At 44.0% G+C, this 13501-nt stretch overlaps 1 protein-coding gene across 1 annotated transcript; it reads left to right on the forward strand.

Annotated features, from left to right (window-relative positions):
• The first annotated feature begins 11768 nt into the window (after positions 1 to 11768).
• LOC111065829 (opsin Rh3) lies at positions 11769 to 13185 on the forward strand. Its single transcript, XM_022354256.2, has one exon. The coding sequence runs from the start codon at positions 11793 to 11795 to the stop codon at positions 12957 to 12959; it is 1167 nt and encodes a 388-aa protein (XP_022209948.2). The 5' UTR covers positions 11769 to 11792; the 3' UTR covers positions 12960 to 13185.
• Positions 13186 to 13501: the final 316 nt, after the last annotated feature.

Here is a 13501-nt window from a genome sequence, read left to right on the forward strand (position 1 = left end):
AAAAACACAGACACTCTGAGATACAGGCAGCAGCAAGGCAGGACACAACTTCATTTAAGCTCTCTCTCTCCTTCTCTCTTTGCCCAGCTGTATCCGTGTGTGTGTGTGTGTGAAGCGGAAGTGTCAGTAGTGGACGCCATTAATTTAGCGGAAATAAACAAAACAGAAAAAAAATCAACAGAGAAACACTAAACCGCAACAACCACACAGAGTAGAAAGAGAAAGAGAGAGAGAGAGAGAGAGAAATGGAATGGAATGGAATGGGGAGTGACTCGAATCTCAGTACTTGGCAACGTGTACTCGTGTTTGAACAGGATATGCTTCGTGCTCTGCTTATAATTGGAGCATAAAGTGAAGCTGTAAGAAATGTGCAAGGCCGTAAAAGGCCACACAAGCCACAGAGCAGTCAGAGCCGTTCAGGATGTGGCAGAAAAGTACAGAAAACAGGAGAAGAGAAACAGAAACAGAAACCGAACATGCAAAGAATGGTCTAGGATTTTATACGACAATAAAATACACTGTAATCAGTATCGAATATGATTCCCACTCAATTGGAGCTGAGAAGAAAGCCAGAGAGAGATCCGGTAACTGCAAAGCCACACTGGGAGAGGGATATCTATAGAATAATTAAACAATGGAGAGTAACTACAGAACATCTTTAATTAAAATTAAAATCAGAAACCTGTATGGAACCTCCGTTGCCTTGCACTTCTCATAATCCTGAAACCCTCCTCAAAGGGTATGCTAAACACAAAGCGAGAGAGAGAGAGAAACATCAGCAGTGATACATTTACAGCTTGCTGCTGGCCTCGTTACACACTCGGCAAAAGAGTTCCAGATACTTTCTCATACACATATGTGTGTGTGTGTGTGTGTGTGTCTCTCACTTCCTATAAATAAAAGCCCCCCGGTTTGTTCTATCCCTTCTCATTTGCCCTTTCTCTACGCTCTTTTTTTACATCGCTGCTACTGGTCCGCGTAGAGTTAATTTATGACCTACAATACGCACACACATACTCGTGTACACAGATTGTGGCGCCTCCACTTAAGTGTTAGAGCCCCCAAAAAGACTTTCCAATTCCGAGTCAGTGCCGAGTCATGAATTTTAAGTGATTTCCCGCTTTGCTTTCAGCTTTCGGCTCTTTGCTGTTTGCATTCTTTTCCTCAATTAATGGGAAATTTAATTTCACTTGGCTCCAACACACGTTGCGTGCGAAGAGTGGGTCTTCGCTGGAAAAGGGTTTTTCCTCTGTAATTAAAAGGATTTTCATACAAATATTTTACTCTTTCGAGCTAACAAAAGAGATTACAAAATCATTTAGAAAATGTTTCATTTTGTTCTAATGTTTTCGAATACATTTTGAAAGCAATGGAAACTTAACTGCTAAGCAACACTGTGTGAACAAATATTGTTTCCGATTAAAGTGCCGTCAATTATGGAATTTATTATGCAAAACAAAACGCTGATTGCTTACGTACAACGAGCACTGTCCAGACATTTCCATTATACATATATATAATGTTACTGTAACTGAAGCCAGCAGCATCTACAGATGTATATGCTGTATGTACTCGTATATCAAGTGGGATATACTCATAGAGAGGGCCAGAGAAGGACATGCCCACTCAGAAGTCCCTGGTCTGCTCTCACACCCACTTAAATTGGATGGGCAATTGTGGTTTTCTATTAAAAATGAGTGGGCTTCTCTCAGGCAAAGTGCACTGTGCCACACACACACACACACAAATACGCATACGCATACATATGAGCGTATACTTTTATCTGTAACTGTCTGAGGGAGTGTGTGTTTGTGTGTGTGTGCTGGCCAACAATTTTATGGCTTTGACTATTATTTTACCATTTTTTGTCGTCTGCCTGCCTTCCTGTATCTGTGTGTATCTGTCTATAAATATTTATTACAATTTCGTTTGTGGGATAGAAGATTGAATAGAAGAGGCTCCAAACTGTACAGAGGGAGAGAAAGATAGAGAGAGAGAGAGTCAGTTAGATGGATGTCGACAGATATATATGTATGTACGAGTATATGTACTTGCAATAACAGCAAAGTTTGGACCCCAACCAACCCACTTCCCATTCAATTAGGGGCCACATAACTCAAAGTAAACCCAAAAACCCACATCAGTGCACAAAATTGCTGATTCAATTGCCAAAAATGCGGGTCAACAATATTCAGATTCCAATTCTGTGCGAGCCACACACCAAAAAACTTTCGGGACAATCTTTTCGTTTTCGTTACGGTTTTTGCGGGCAAGTAAATAAATTAGAGGCGAAATCATTTTTAATTATTTGCAAATAAAAGGCATCGCCGCGTCGCGTGGCTGTCCGATAACTCCACTCCTTTCCATGCAATTAACAAAGCGAAAAGTGTACCGCACCGCACCCCATCGTACACCACCCGAGAAATGAGCAAATCAAAATGAATAAATGTCGCACCGGAAGTAAACGGAAATCTCGACCATCCCCCGAACATTTCCGCTTGGCAACGGCAACGCGGGGTTATTCCTAATGGAAAACGCTGCTTGGCATAATAAACTTTGGCTGGTTTTTTTTTTCCCCCTGTCTTTTGTTGTTGCCTTCAAAGCGTGTTGACTTTGTTAATAAGTTTCGTAATAAGTTGCGAGTGGGGCCAAAAGGATGACCGTGGATAAACGAGTATACCAACCGCAAAGGCATAAATAACCCGACAAAGTGGATAAAAAATAAAAGTATAAAAGCCAAGTGGATGCAGGGAATACCCTAGAAAAAGAGGCAAATCTTTCAAAGCAAAAGAGGAGGAACGATTAGTGATGTTTGATTCAATGTTTGACATAGTTTTGCCGGATAAATTCAATGCTGACAGATATATAAAATTGTTTCTTTCCCCATAGAAAATCTCCGCTAATCCGAAAGTCCTTTTTGCCAGAACAGGAAGTATCATTCAACTGTCGCCAAACCGCAAGGCAAAAGTTCTAGGATGGCAACCATTCCATTGGCAATGGAAAAAAAAAAGATGATTAATTTACGCGTCCATTTGTCCATTCGTCGTTGTCCTTCTCCAGCTAAAGGACTGGCCTGCACTGCGGCTTGTTCGGGCTCGGGCTCCGGCTCATTGTTTGCGCAGATTTACAAAAGCAGCCGAAACTTAATTTGATTAACTTTGAGTAGGTTTTTTCGTCGCCTTTGTCTTTCCGGCAACGGCTTTGGTTCATCAGCAGCTGGGCTAAGGAAGCGGGAAATGAGAATAGAAGTGGACTCGACTGGAATGGAATTGTGTGGCATGGTGTGGCATGGTGTGGCATGGTGTGGCTGGATGTAATGAGTATAGAATGTTGACGTTGATAATGATGTGGCCTGGCCATCATCAGGGGAAGCTCCAGCTCCAGCTCCATCCTCTCCTATCCGTTGGCCATAAAAAGTTACAGACTTTTAAGTGTCCTCTGCGTTGGCATTTTATTTTAGTTTATTGGTTGGCAAATGGCAAATGAGAGAATTGTCTGAGAGAATGATGTGGAGCGTGTTTATTGCTGGGGCGTTCTACATAGATTTTAGGGGACTGGGGATGGACCGGGGCCGGGCCTCGTAAATCGGTATTACTGTGCTTAAATGATGTCCGCCATCCAGCCACAATAGAGGGTATAGGGTATGGCAAATGCACAGACAATGAATGCGAATCGCGCGGGAATCGCCAAGGCAAATTGAATGACAATTTCATTTGAATTTAATTAAATGGTCAAAAGTTTTTCCATTGGGGAAAATGCGAATAAAGTTTTCCCAAAACAGATGCTGCGGAAACACAAATACGAGTCTCAGGTAATTTTGAGTGCACAAAAAACGTGGATTTTGTTCTGAACTTATTTGTAAAAATGTTGGTTCTAAAAGTGATTGATTTATTTTATATGCCAACTTAAATCTTTGCCTTTGGGTACCCTCGATATTTCTTAGATTTTCGCATATACCTCACTTAAATCTTTGAGTTTTGGCAGCAGTAACTCCCTCTCTCTGTTGGCTTTGCCTGCTGCTCCATCTATATTTGATGCACTCAATACTAAACTTTTCATAACTTAATTAAACAACAAGCAAAACTCGGAATTGCTTTTGCATATATGTATGTATGTATGCATGCAACAGCAGCTCCCAGAGCCGCAGAGTGAGAGTCTGCATCTGAAAGTGGCATCTACATCTACGAGTATGTGTGGGTTCTGGAGAGGGGGCTGCCCTGCCTAATGTCTTTGCTATGGCAATTTGGTTAAAGGCATTTTGCTGTTGTTTTGTTGTTTGGCTGCACCATTGTTGTCTGCCACTGCTGCCACTGCCACTGTTGCCACTGTTGCTGCTGGTCTTGGTAATGTTTGTTTTCATTAACATTATTGTTGTTGCTATTGTTGCACACAGCCAGTAACAGCAGCAGCGGCAGCAGCAACATTGACGCATCTACACTTCAATGCATTTTGTGCACAGCAGCAGCAACAATAATAATACCAACAGCAACAACAGCAACAACAACAACAACAAAAGCAAACTGCAAAAGCCCCCAAAGGTATAATTTCAATTTCAACACTTTACAAACACGCCACACGCCACAGTTGCGTCATTAACTGCAAAGTTTCTGCATGCGCGTCTCGTCTGCCATGCACTGGCAGAAATTAATGGCCAGCAAAGAGGCGGAAGGGTGCGCTAGAACTCTGATACAATCGAACTGCATGGGCTATGTAAATTCTTTCAGTGTAGTTTTGCAGTACATGCCATTCTGTGTCTCTTTGTTTCTATATTTGTGTGAGTGTGGTTCAGGCACTAAGTGCGCCTCGCCGACGGAAATGGCCGAAAGCAACGACAACGACGACGACAACGACAACGACGACGACGGAGATGAGTTCAACGCAACGTCAGGTGCAGCATTGGCACTGGCAGTGGCAGCAGCAACTAGTATCTGCAACAACAAATAAAACACAAACAACAACACTTCTCTAGCTTAGTTGCTGTTGTTTCATAAAACTTTATTGTTGCATGTTTGTTGTTGTTGTTTTGCCCCATTGCCATGTCACCGAGAAACATTGTTGCTGTTGTTGTTGCTGTTGTTGTTGTCGCCAATGTTGTCGCGACTGCTGCAATGCTTCAAGCCATACATAAAATCATTTCTGCCCCAACAGCGAAGACCCATTGACTAATGCTGACACCACTCCGAGCAGCAGCAGCAGCAGCAACAGCAACACACAGACGCTGCAACACTAAGTGCAACAGCAACACTGACAGTGGAACAGCAGCAGCAGCAGCGACTGAGCGACTGACAGCAGCATCAGCACTGGGCGAAACATTACAACAGTTGTGGACCATTAAGTTGACGCTTTTCCGTTGCATTTGCTCCTTCGCCATCGCCATCTCCTTCTCCTACAGAGATTGGAACATGCCAGCGAGAAGTGCCTCTGTCCATTCGTCTGTCTGTCTGTCTCTCTCTCTTTCTGCCCTGTCTGCTTGTACGAGAGCGTTGATAGCCCTCCCATAAGAAGCAGGAGCAGGAGCAACCGCGTGTAAAACAGCAGCAGTTCCGCTTGGTTATCTTTTGCCGCTATTCAAGGTGAATCTCAAGCAAAAGAAAGTGCAAAAGATGAACAGAAATCCAGCCATAGATATCTGGTAGATAGCTTCAGATTCAATTTTATTGCTGCAGTGCATATCTTTCCATCATCATATATGTATACATATATACATCCTCCTCTGTGTATGTATCTTCGCTCTACAAGAATTCCATCCTAAATGCTGGCCGGATGCACACAAGCTGCAAAAACAAGCATTGCAGTAATCATTTGCGGCTCTTTATTGAATTCCCGAGCAGCAGCAGCGGCAGGAAAAGCACGAACAAAAAAAAAAAACAACCCGGAACCACAACAAGAACACAGGTTGCAAGCCACCCCACACTACCACCCACCCACTTCCGGTTGGCAGGTGTTATCCTCCATGGCCAAACCCCCTGCTGGCCTGCAGCTGCTGCTGCCTTTTTCCCCAGTGGCTTTTTGCTGCTTGGCTCTTCCTTCGCTTTTGCTTCTTGTTATTCCTTACTTCCACACATCCTGCCATATCCATCCATGCTTTGGGGCACTCTCTCTTTCTCTCTCTCTCTCTATCTATCTGTGGGCTGTGCTTTCCTGATGTTTGCTTTGCTCTGCCAAAAAAGAAAGTGCACGAAATCGTTGCATACTTTAAGGCGAGAGTCAACCGCAAAGTGAATTTCTACCATCGACAGATGCCCAAGCCCAAACCCCACCCCCAGCCTCAGCCCCAGTAATCTTGAGCAATCTTAATGCGGATATATTAAACTTATTTTTACAGCACTCCCTGCTGGGCGATTCTCTCTGTCTCTCTCTCTCTCTGCCTTTCTCTCTTCCTCAAATCTTGATTCTTCATATACTTTGTATTACTTTTGCTACTCGCCCTTTCGTGTGCCTTGTGCCACTTCCTGCTTGTGCCTGCTTTCCACAGATTTTGTAAGCGCGATAAACTAACCTCCTCCATCCCATTTTTTTCGCCCTCTCTACTGCTTCCCCTGAGCGCTTTTCAACACTGTCTGTCTGTCTGTCTATCTGTCTGTCTTTCGGTCTGCCTGTCTGTCAGACAGTAAGTGGTGCGGCGGCATGTGGTGTGTGCCACGAGTGGTGCATGTATGTATTTCCACCAACTTGAGGCGCTTGCCACTTCCGCTTTTTGGTGGTGGTCTAGAAGAAAAACACTAACACAGTCGCAGTGGATGGAACTACTTCTTCTTCTCCTTCAGCCTCTTCTTCCATTTCCATTTATTTCTTTCTGTTTCTTTTTTTTTATTTTCTTCCTTTTTTTTTGTTTGTTTTTCCTCTTCTCACTTATTTTAGTTTTATTGCTCGGGCATTTTATTGCACAAATTTTAATATTTATTTTTGCTGTTGGTTTATTTTCCCCTTCTCCCATCAATGCCTGGAAGGCAGGGTACACTGTGTGTGTATGTGTTGCTTTGATTGTATGGCTGCATACCCAAGCCCCCCATGTGAGAGAGAGAGATGCTTTGTTTGCTGTCTGCTCTGCGTTTAGTTAGCGTTTTTCCAACTGCATGCTGGCTCCCATTTTAATGTTTAACAAACTTGAATGCCGCTGCTGCTGCTGGGGTTTTTGGCGTTTGGAACAACCAAACAAACACTAAAGAAAACACAAACGAAATTCTGGTCTTTTACCTCTCTTGATGTTTGTGCGAAAAGTTTTTGCGGAAATTATTTTAAATTTTTAAAGAGGTTTTCTTCTGCTGCTGTTCATTTTAAGAGTTTTTCTTCGTTGTTTTCAGATTCTATTGGTCAGCTTTTGATTGGGTTGTTCTGCGCAGCACTAGGACGTGAACTATTACGAGTATAAAGAATTGCATATACAAATAACACTGACTTTTTGTTTTAAGATGTGCAGAGAATGAAAATAAAAATCTTGCTTCTTGTTTTTTTGGTTTATTTATTGTTCAGAGCCACCACGAGCCAACAATCGTATTCTTCACGTGGAAAACATCGTACAAATGTTTAGATTTACGTATAAAAGGGGTAAGAAAGTAAAATCTAAATGTTTTTAATGCCAATTGGCTTCAAATGTTGCAGGAGTTGCAGGTTTACTTATTACCTGTTGGGTCCTGACTGTTAGGGATCTCATGGGATGATTTTATTAATCATTCAGGAGAATATATCATTGGGAATAATGGAGATAAACTATGTAGGTATGTAGATAAACTGTGTGAATTGATTGCTGCCTGGTATACGATTTAGAAGACATACTAAATGGAGATGTGGCAGCCCAAAAAGCAATTGAGTGCCCTGGCGATATATCGTTATGATTTCGAGTTATAAGCTACAATTTTCGATTGTTCCAATCAAGTTTAAGTTCTGTTAGCCCCTCTCTAAGTAGTATAATCGCTTGCTCGCTTTGATCTTTTGTGTGTTTCGGCTCAAGTTAAGCTTTAAAGCGATTGTCAGCCAATTATTGCACTCTGGCAGGGCCATCGTCTACTCGGCACTCGTTCATTTAAATTACAATTTATTAATTTCACAGTGAAATCTTTCAGCATTTCAGACATTTTACTGTCGCTGGCTGGACGCTGGCGCCATGGCAACCTCATTACAGGAGAGGGAATCGTATTGTAAATAATAATTTGCTCGGGCTTACAAGGGCATTTTTTGCGCACTTAGCGTATGCAGGAATTTATGAATAAATCATTTGATCAGAGAGCCAGAGGACTGGACTCGTGCTCCCCTCCGCACTCCGGTGACCAGTCGTCCAGGCCATTGGATGACCTCTTCAGCGGATAATATGCAATATGCATATGACGCTCGCGATGGGCCAGCCAGGTGCCGACTGACGTGAAGCTTGTGCTGTGTTGAGTTTTAATTAATCGAGAGAGCTCATAAAAATATTTAAATATATAAAAAGTCCAGCCACCCGCTGTGTGAGGGGGGCCCCATTTTGGGGGGATTCAGTGCGGGGCTTCTGACAGTTCAAGCGCTCTCGGCAGAATCCCAATGCCATGAATTAATGGCTTCGAGGCGGCATATAAAAATAAATGAAACACACAGGGACTACTGCAAGGATGTCCTTGCGCCAATATTAAATTATTTTTTCGTTCTTTTGTGCGGGCGTATTTAATTTGTAATCGCAGAAGGATTTAATGGCCGGATTTTCACAGGCCAAACTAATTTCTGTGAAAATGTGTGTAAAGGAAAACTATAGATAAAATTCAGAAGAAGATTTCTTATGATTTCGAGAATCGATTGAAGAGTGTGTTCTCTAAGCAAGAATATATAATCCTACTGGATTGGATTCTGATCTCTGAGGGGACTGAGGAGCAACATCTAAAGGCACTCACAATTTTCAGGACACGTAACTCCGCCTTGCCTTATTTAAATGGGTTGTAGCCCTTTATTGATCGCATAACCAAGTGCTCAAGCACTCAAAATCCTGCCCCACATCCGCTTATCCCTTTACTCCTTTCGTTCTCCTGCAGCACACACACACACAGACACGCACACACACACACACACGAACAATGAAATATGTTTCACCAAAACTGCAATCAAAGCGACATAGCACAAATTTTACAGATTTTTGCACATTAAAAATATGCTTGCAACTCCAGCAGCAGCAGCAGCACACACACATATGGCCAACGGCTTTAGTGTGCCAAAAAAAAAAAAAACATGAAAAAAAGAAGCTTCAGAAAAGTTTATGCCAAAAAAAAAAAAATAGGGGGAAAAAAGTAATCGAGGAACACAGGAGCATCTGCCTGGCAGGACTTTGTGGCAAATGCTGGCGATGCTGCTGGTATGCTGCCCTGCCACATGCCGCATGCCACATTGCCCCATGCAAACGCTGCAACGCTGAATTTGATAATCAATTACCGTGCCATAGCCTGCAGGGGAGATCAGAGCAGGAAGAACGCTGCAGCTAGAACGTTGGAGCCACACATATGGGCCACATTTAGGAGAGCAAAAACGACAGACAGAGAGACAGAGAGACGACCGCATGGCGGACAGAAAAACACAAGTAAATTCCAAAGAATACACTTGACTTTGGTGGTTGCACACAGAGCGAGTAGCACGGCACGTATGAGTAATATTGGGGAGATTGTCTATGGGCCATGAGGTTGCAGCAGCTTGCAGCACTGAAGCAGGTTTCAGGTGGTAATGCATACACCACTCGCATAAATAACCAAATTCTCTTACATCTGTTGAAGTTTTCATTACAAAACTACAAATTGGCTTCTGGTCTGTCCTTTGTCCTTGTCCAAAACCAATTAATGCTAAATGCCGAAAAATTCTAGAAATCTTATTTACGACAAACGATTTATGGGACATTCTCTGTGATATGCAGAAATAAATTGAATTTGCCAGCATGGGGAAAAGTTTTTATTTTTTAATGGTTTTTTACAGAGATGTACAGAAGGAAACTCCATTCCGTTGCTTCCAATTGCTTTGGATTGCTTTCAATTAGAGTTTGCTGTATTTTTTTCTTGTGCTTCTTGTCATTAATTGACGCTGCTGTCAGCTTTGGCAGCAATCCACTTAATGAAATCATTTAATCAGAGAACCACACACAGTGCAGTGCGACAATCGTGCCACAAAGTGGAAATGAAAGCTCATTGAAGGCTCAGCACTAGAACACATGTTCAATTTATGCACTACACTAATCAATGCTGGCTCTCTGCGTGCTTCAAGCTACACTCTGCGCCTCCATGCCCCATGCTCCTCTACTCCGTCTAATGCTCCACTGCCACACTCTGTGCCCCGCCTTGCTTCAAAGCTCTGGTTTGAGACACTTAGGGAATTGCGGCCCGCCAACAGCTGTCCTTAATTACATGGAAATCCACACTAGAGGTCCCACACCAACAAAGAGAAGTCCCCATAGAGTCATTCACCTTGCCATCCAAAAATGGAGAACAAAAAAAGAAATGGGCATCGCAGGGTAGCTTTAGATGTCGTCTCTTTAGATACCCTAACAATTTCATTTATTTTATGGTCAGACATATTGAGACTTGCTTTCTGGCTGTTCATTTATCTGCCACTCAATCAATCAGGCAGAAATATCCAATAAATATTTATATATACTATCTAAATATCTCTTTGCTTATCATTTGAAAGAGCATCCACAAAAATTAGCAAGAGAAACAAGAAAAAAATGGGCAAAGCAGGCAGAGCTGCGCCACAAATCGAAATCAAGTGAATATAACATATTATTTCAACAGGCAGCTCCCTCCTCATTCATTCAACATATAATATTACCACCCATTGCGATGCATGTAGCTGGTGTATGTACGTGGCCCCACAGGAAAGGGTGGAATGGGATGGGCTGGGCTGGGGTGTACGTCTAGGGGGTTGGTTGGCAGTGTGGGGGGTGGGGACATCCGCGAGTAGGCCTGCTGAATTGAGGTGAATAAGCGGCGCACAGCACATTCCACCCACTAAAAGGCAAACAAAGGGAAATCAATCTTTGTACATACTTTTAGCATATGCACACGGTATATCCTCACACACATACACACACATACTAACACACACTAACACACATATGCGATGAGTCCATGTGTGTACTGGTTGGTTGTGGGATGAGGGGGGGAATTGGGGATTATTTGCATGCCTTTTGTGTACTTTTTCCATATGATTTATGACCTAAATTGTTGCTGTTGCTCACACATATATAATTACACGTAGACACACACACCGATACCATATGTGTGTGTGTGTGTGTGCGTTGTCTTGGGACGCCCGCCAAAGTATGCTACACTTTTTGTTTTGTTTTGTTTTATGAGTTAATAAGTAGGCGTGGCAACACACACGCCTTGATGATAGTTTCTGGTACACGGATATCCCAACGGATAAAGGTGGAAATATTGAATGGGGAGTGGGGGGTGGTCTAGCAATGTAAAAATTTCATTTTCTATGCGTATTTTTAAAACGCTTGACTAAACAATTTGACGAGGGATTTGCCATGATTTAGTTCAAGTTTAGGCCTGATTAAACCACGCACCAGCAAAAAACAAGAGCGGCTGGCTAGCAAATGCTCTCAGCGGCGTGGAAAAAGGTCACAAGCAATGACCTTCCTGCCGTCGAAGCAACGCCAAATGATGTATCAGCAGAATGTCAGCCAACGGATTAGGTCAATCCACGCCAGGTAATCCCTTTGCTGCTGCTGGTGCTGCTGATTTTGCATTAATCCCAATGCCTAATCCAATTCCAAATGAGAATATAAAGAGCCGTGCGCGAGCGTTGCTGTGATTTTGTCTTGGCCCAAAAGGCCGAGAATGGAGTACCACAACGCGAGTAATTTTCTTGGCAATGTGTCCAGTGTGCTGCGTCCGGATGCGCGACTATCCGCGGAGTCGCGTCTGCTGGGCTGGAATGTGCCGCCGGATGAACTGCGTCACATACCCGAACACTGGCTGTCATATCCGGAGCCGCCGGAGTCAATGAACTATCTGCTGGGCACGCTCTACATCTTCTTTACGGTCATCTCGATGCTTGGCAATGGCCTCGTCATCTGGGTCTTCTCCGCGGCCAAGTCGCTAAGGACACCATCGAACATTCTCGTGATCAATCTGGCCTTCTGTGACTTCATGATGATGATCAAGACGCCCATTTTCATCTACAACAGCTTCAATCAGGGCTATGCCCTGGGACACCTGGGCTGTCAGATCTTCGGCATCATTGGCTCGTACACGGGCATAGCGGCGGGTGCGACGAACGCCTTCATCGCCTACGATCGCTACAATGTGATCACACGGCCCATGGAGGGCAAGATGACGCACGGCAAGGCCATTGCCATGATCATATTCATCTATCTGTATGCGACGCCCTGGGTGGTGGCCTGCTACACGGAAACCTGGGGCCGTTTCGTGCCCGAGGGATATCTCACGTCGTGCACCTTCGACTATCTGACGGATAACTTCGATACGCGTCTCTTTGTGGCGTGCATATTCTTCTTCAGCTTCGTCTGCCCCACCACCATGATCACGTACTACTACTCCCAGATTGTGGGCCATGTCTTCAGCCACGAGAAGGCGCTGCGCGATCAGGCCAAGAAGATGAATGTCGATTCGCTGCGCTCGAATGTGGACAAGAGCAAGGAGACAGCTGAAATTCGCATTGCCAAAGCGGCCATCACCATTTGTTTCCTGTTCTTTGTGTCGTGGACGCCATACGGCGTAATGTCGCTCATTGGTGCCTTCGGGGACAAGAGTCTGCTCACACCCGGCGCCACAATGATACCCGCCTGCACCTGCAAAATGGTGGCCTGCGTCGATCCCTTTGTGTATGCCATCAGTCATCCCAGATACCGCATGGAGCTGCAGAAGCGCTGCCCCTGGCTGGCCATCAGCGAGAAGGCCCCAGAATCAGCGTCCGCTGTCTCCACCAGCACCACCCAGGAGCAGCAGCAGCAGCAGCAGCAACAGCAAACGACGGCCGCCTAAAACCAAACATGACAATGATGATGAACTGCATGACCACCCCACCCAACCCCCGTTGACGGAACACGAGCTCGTAATACAAAATGCCATGGTACAGAAAATTCTATAAAAATTCAAAGTCTTTGTGCTGAACAAATGTGTGTGAAATATTTTATGATTATGATTTGTAGCTATTGTTTTTGTTGGGTGTTAAATAATCAAATAAATAGTGAATTATTGCAAGTAAAAAGGCGCAGAGGGTATCGTTCAATCAATGTGCAATGGCTGGTGGCTGGTTTCCACCATTTCCCCTAACACTTTCCTTAATCAACATTCTTTCATTCTGCTGCTACATTCCAGTGCCCGTGTCCGTGCCCCTGCCCTGTCCTGCCCTGTCCCCTGCCATTGTCTGTCAAGTTCTGTCGGTTGGCACTTGACGTTGCCTTTTGCGGGTCACTCAGACGAGCCGAAACCGAACTGCCTTCAACTGCCGGTACATTGCCCACAAGTAAAGACAGACAACAACAAAAGCATTGGCCAAGACTCGCCGTAAAATGTGGGCAAAA

This window comes from Drosophila obscura, unplaced genomic scaffold (assembly GCF_018151105.1).
Source record: "Drosophila obscura isolate BZ-5 IFL unplaced genomic scaffold, ASM1815110v1 contig_4, whole genome shotgun sequence".
Taxonomy (NCBI): Eukaryota; Metazoa; Arthropoda; class Insecta; order Diptera; family Drosophilidae; genus Drosophila; species Drosophila obscura.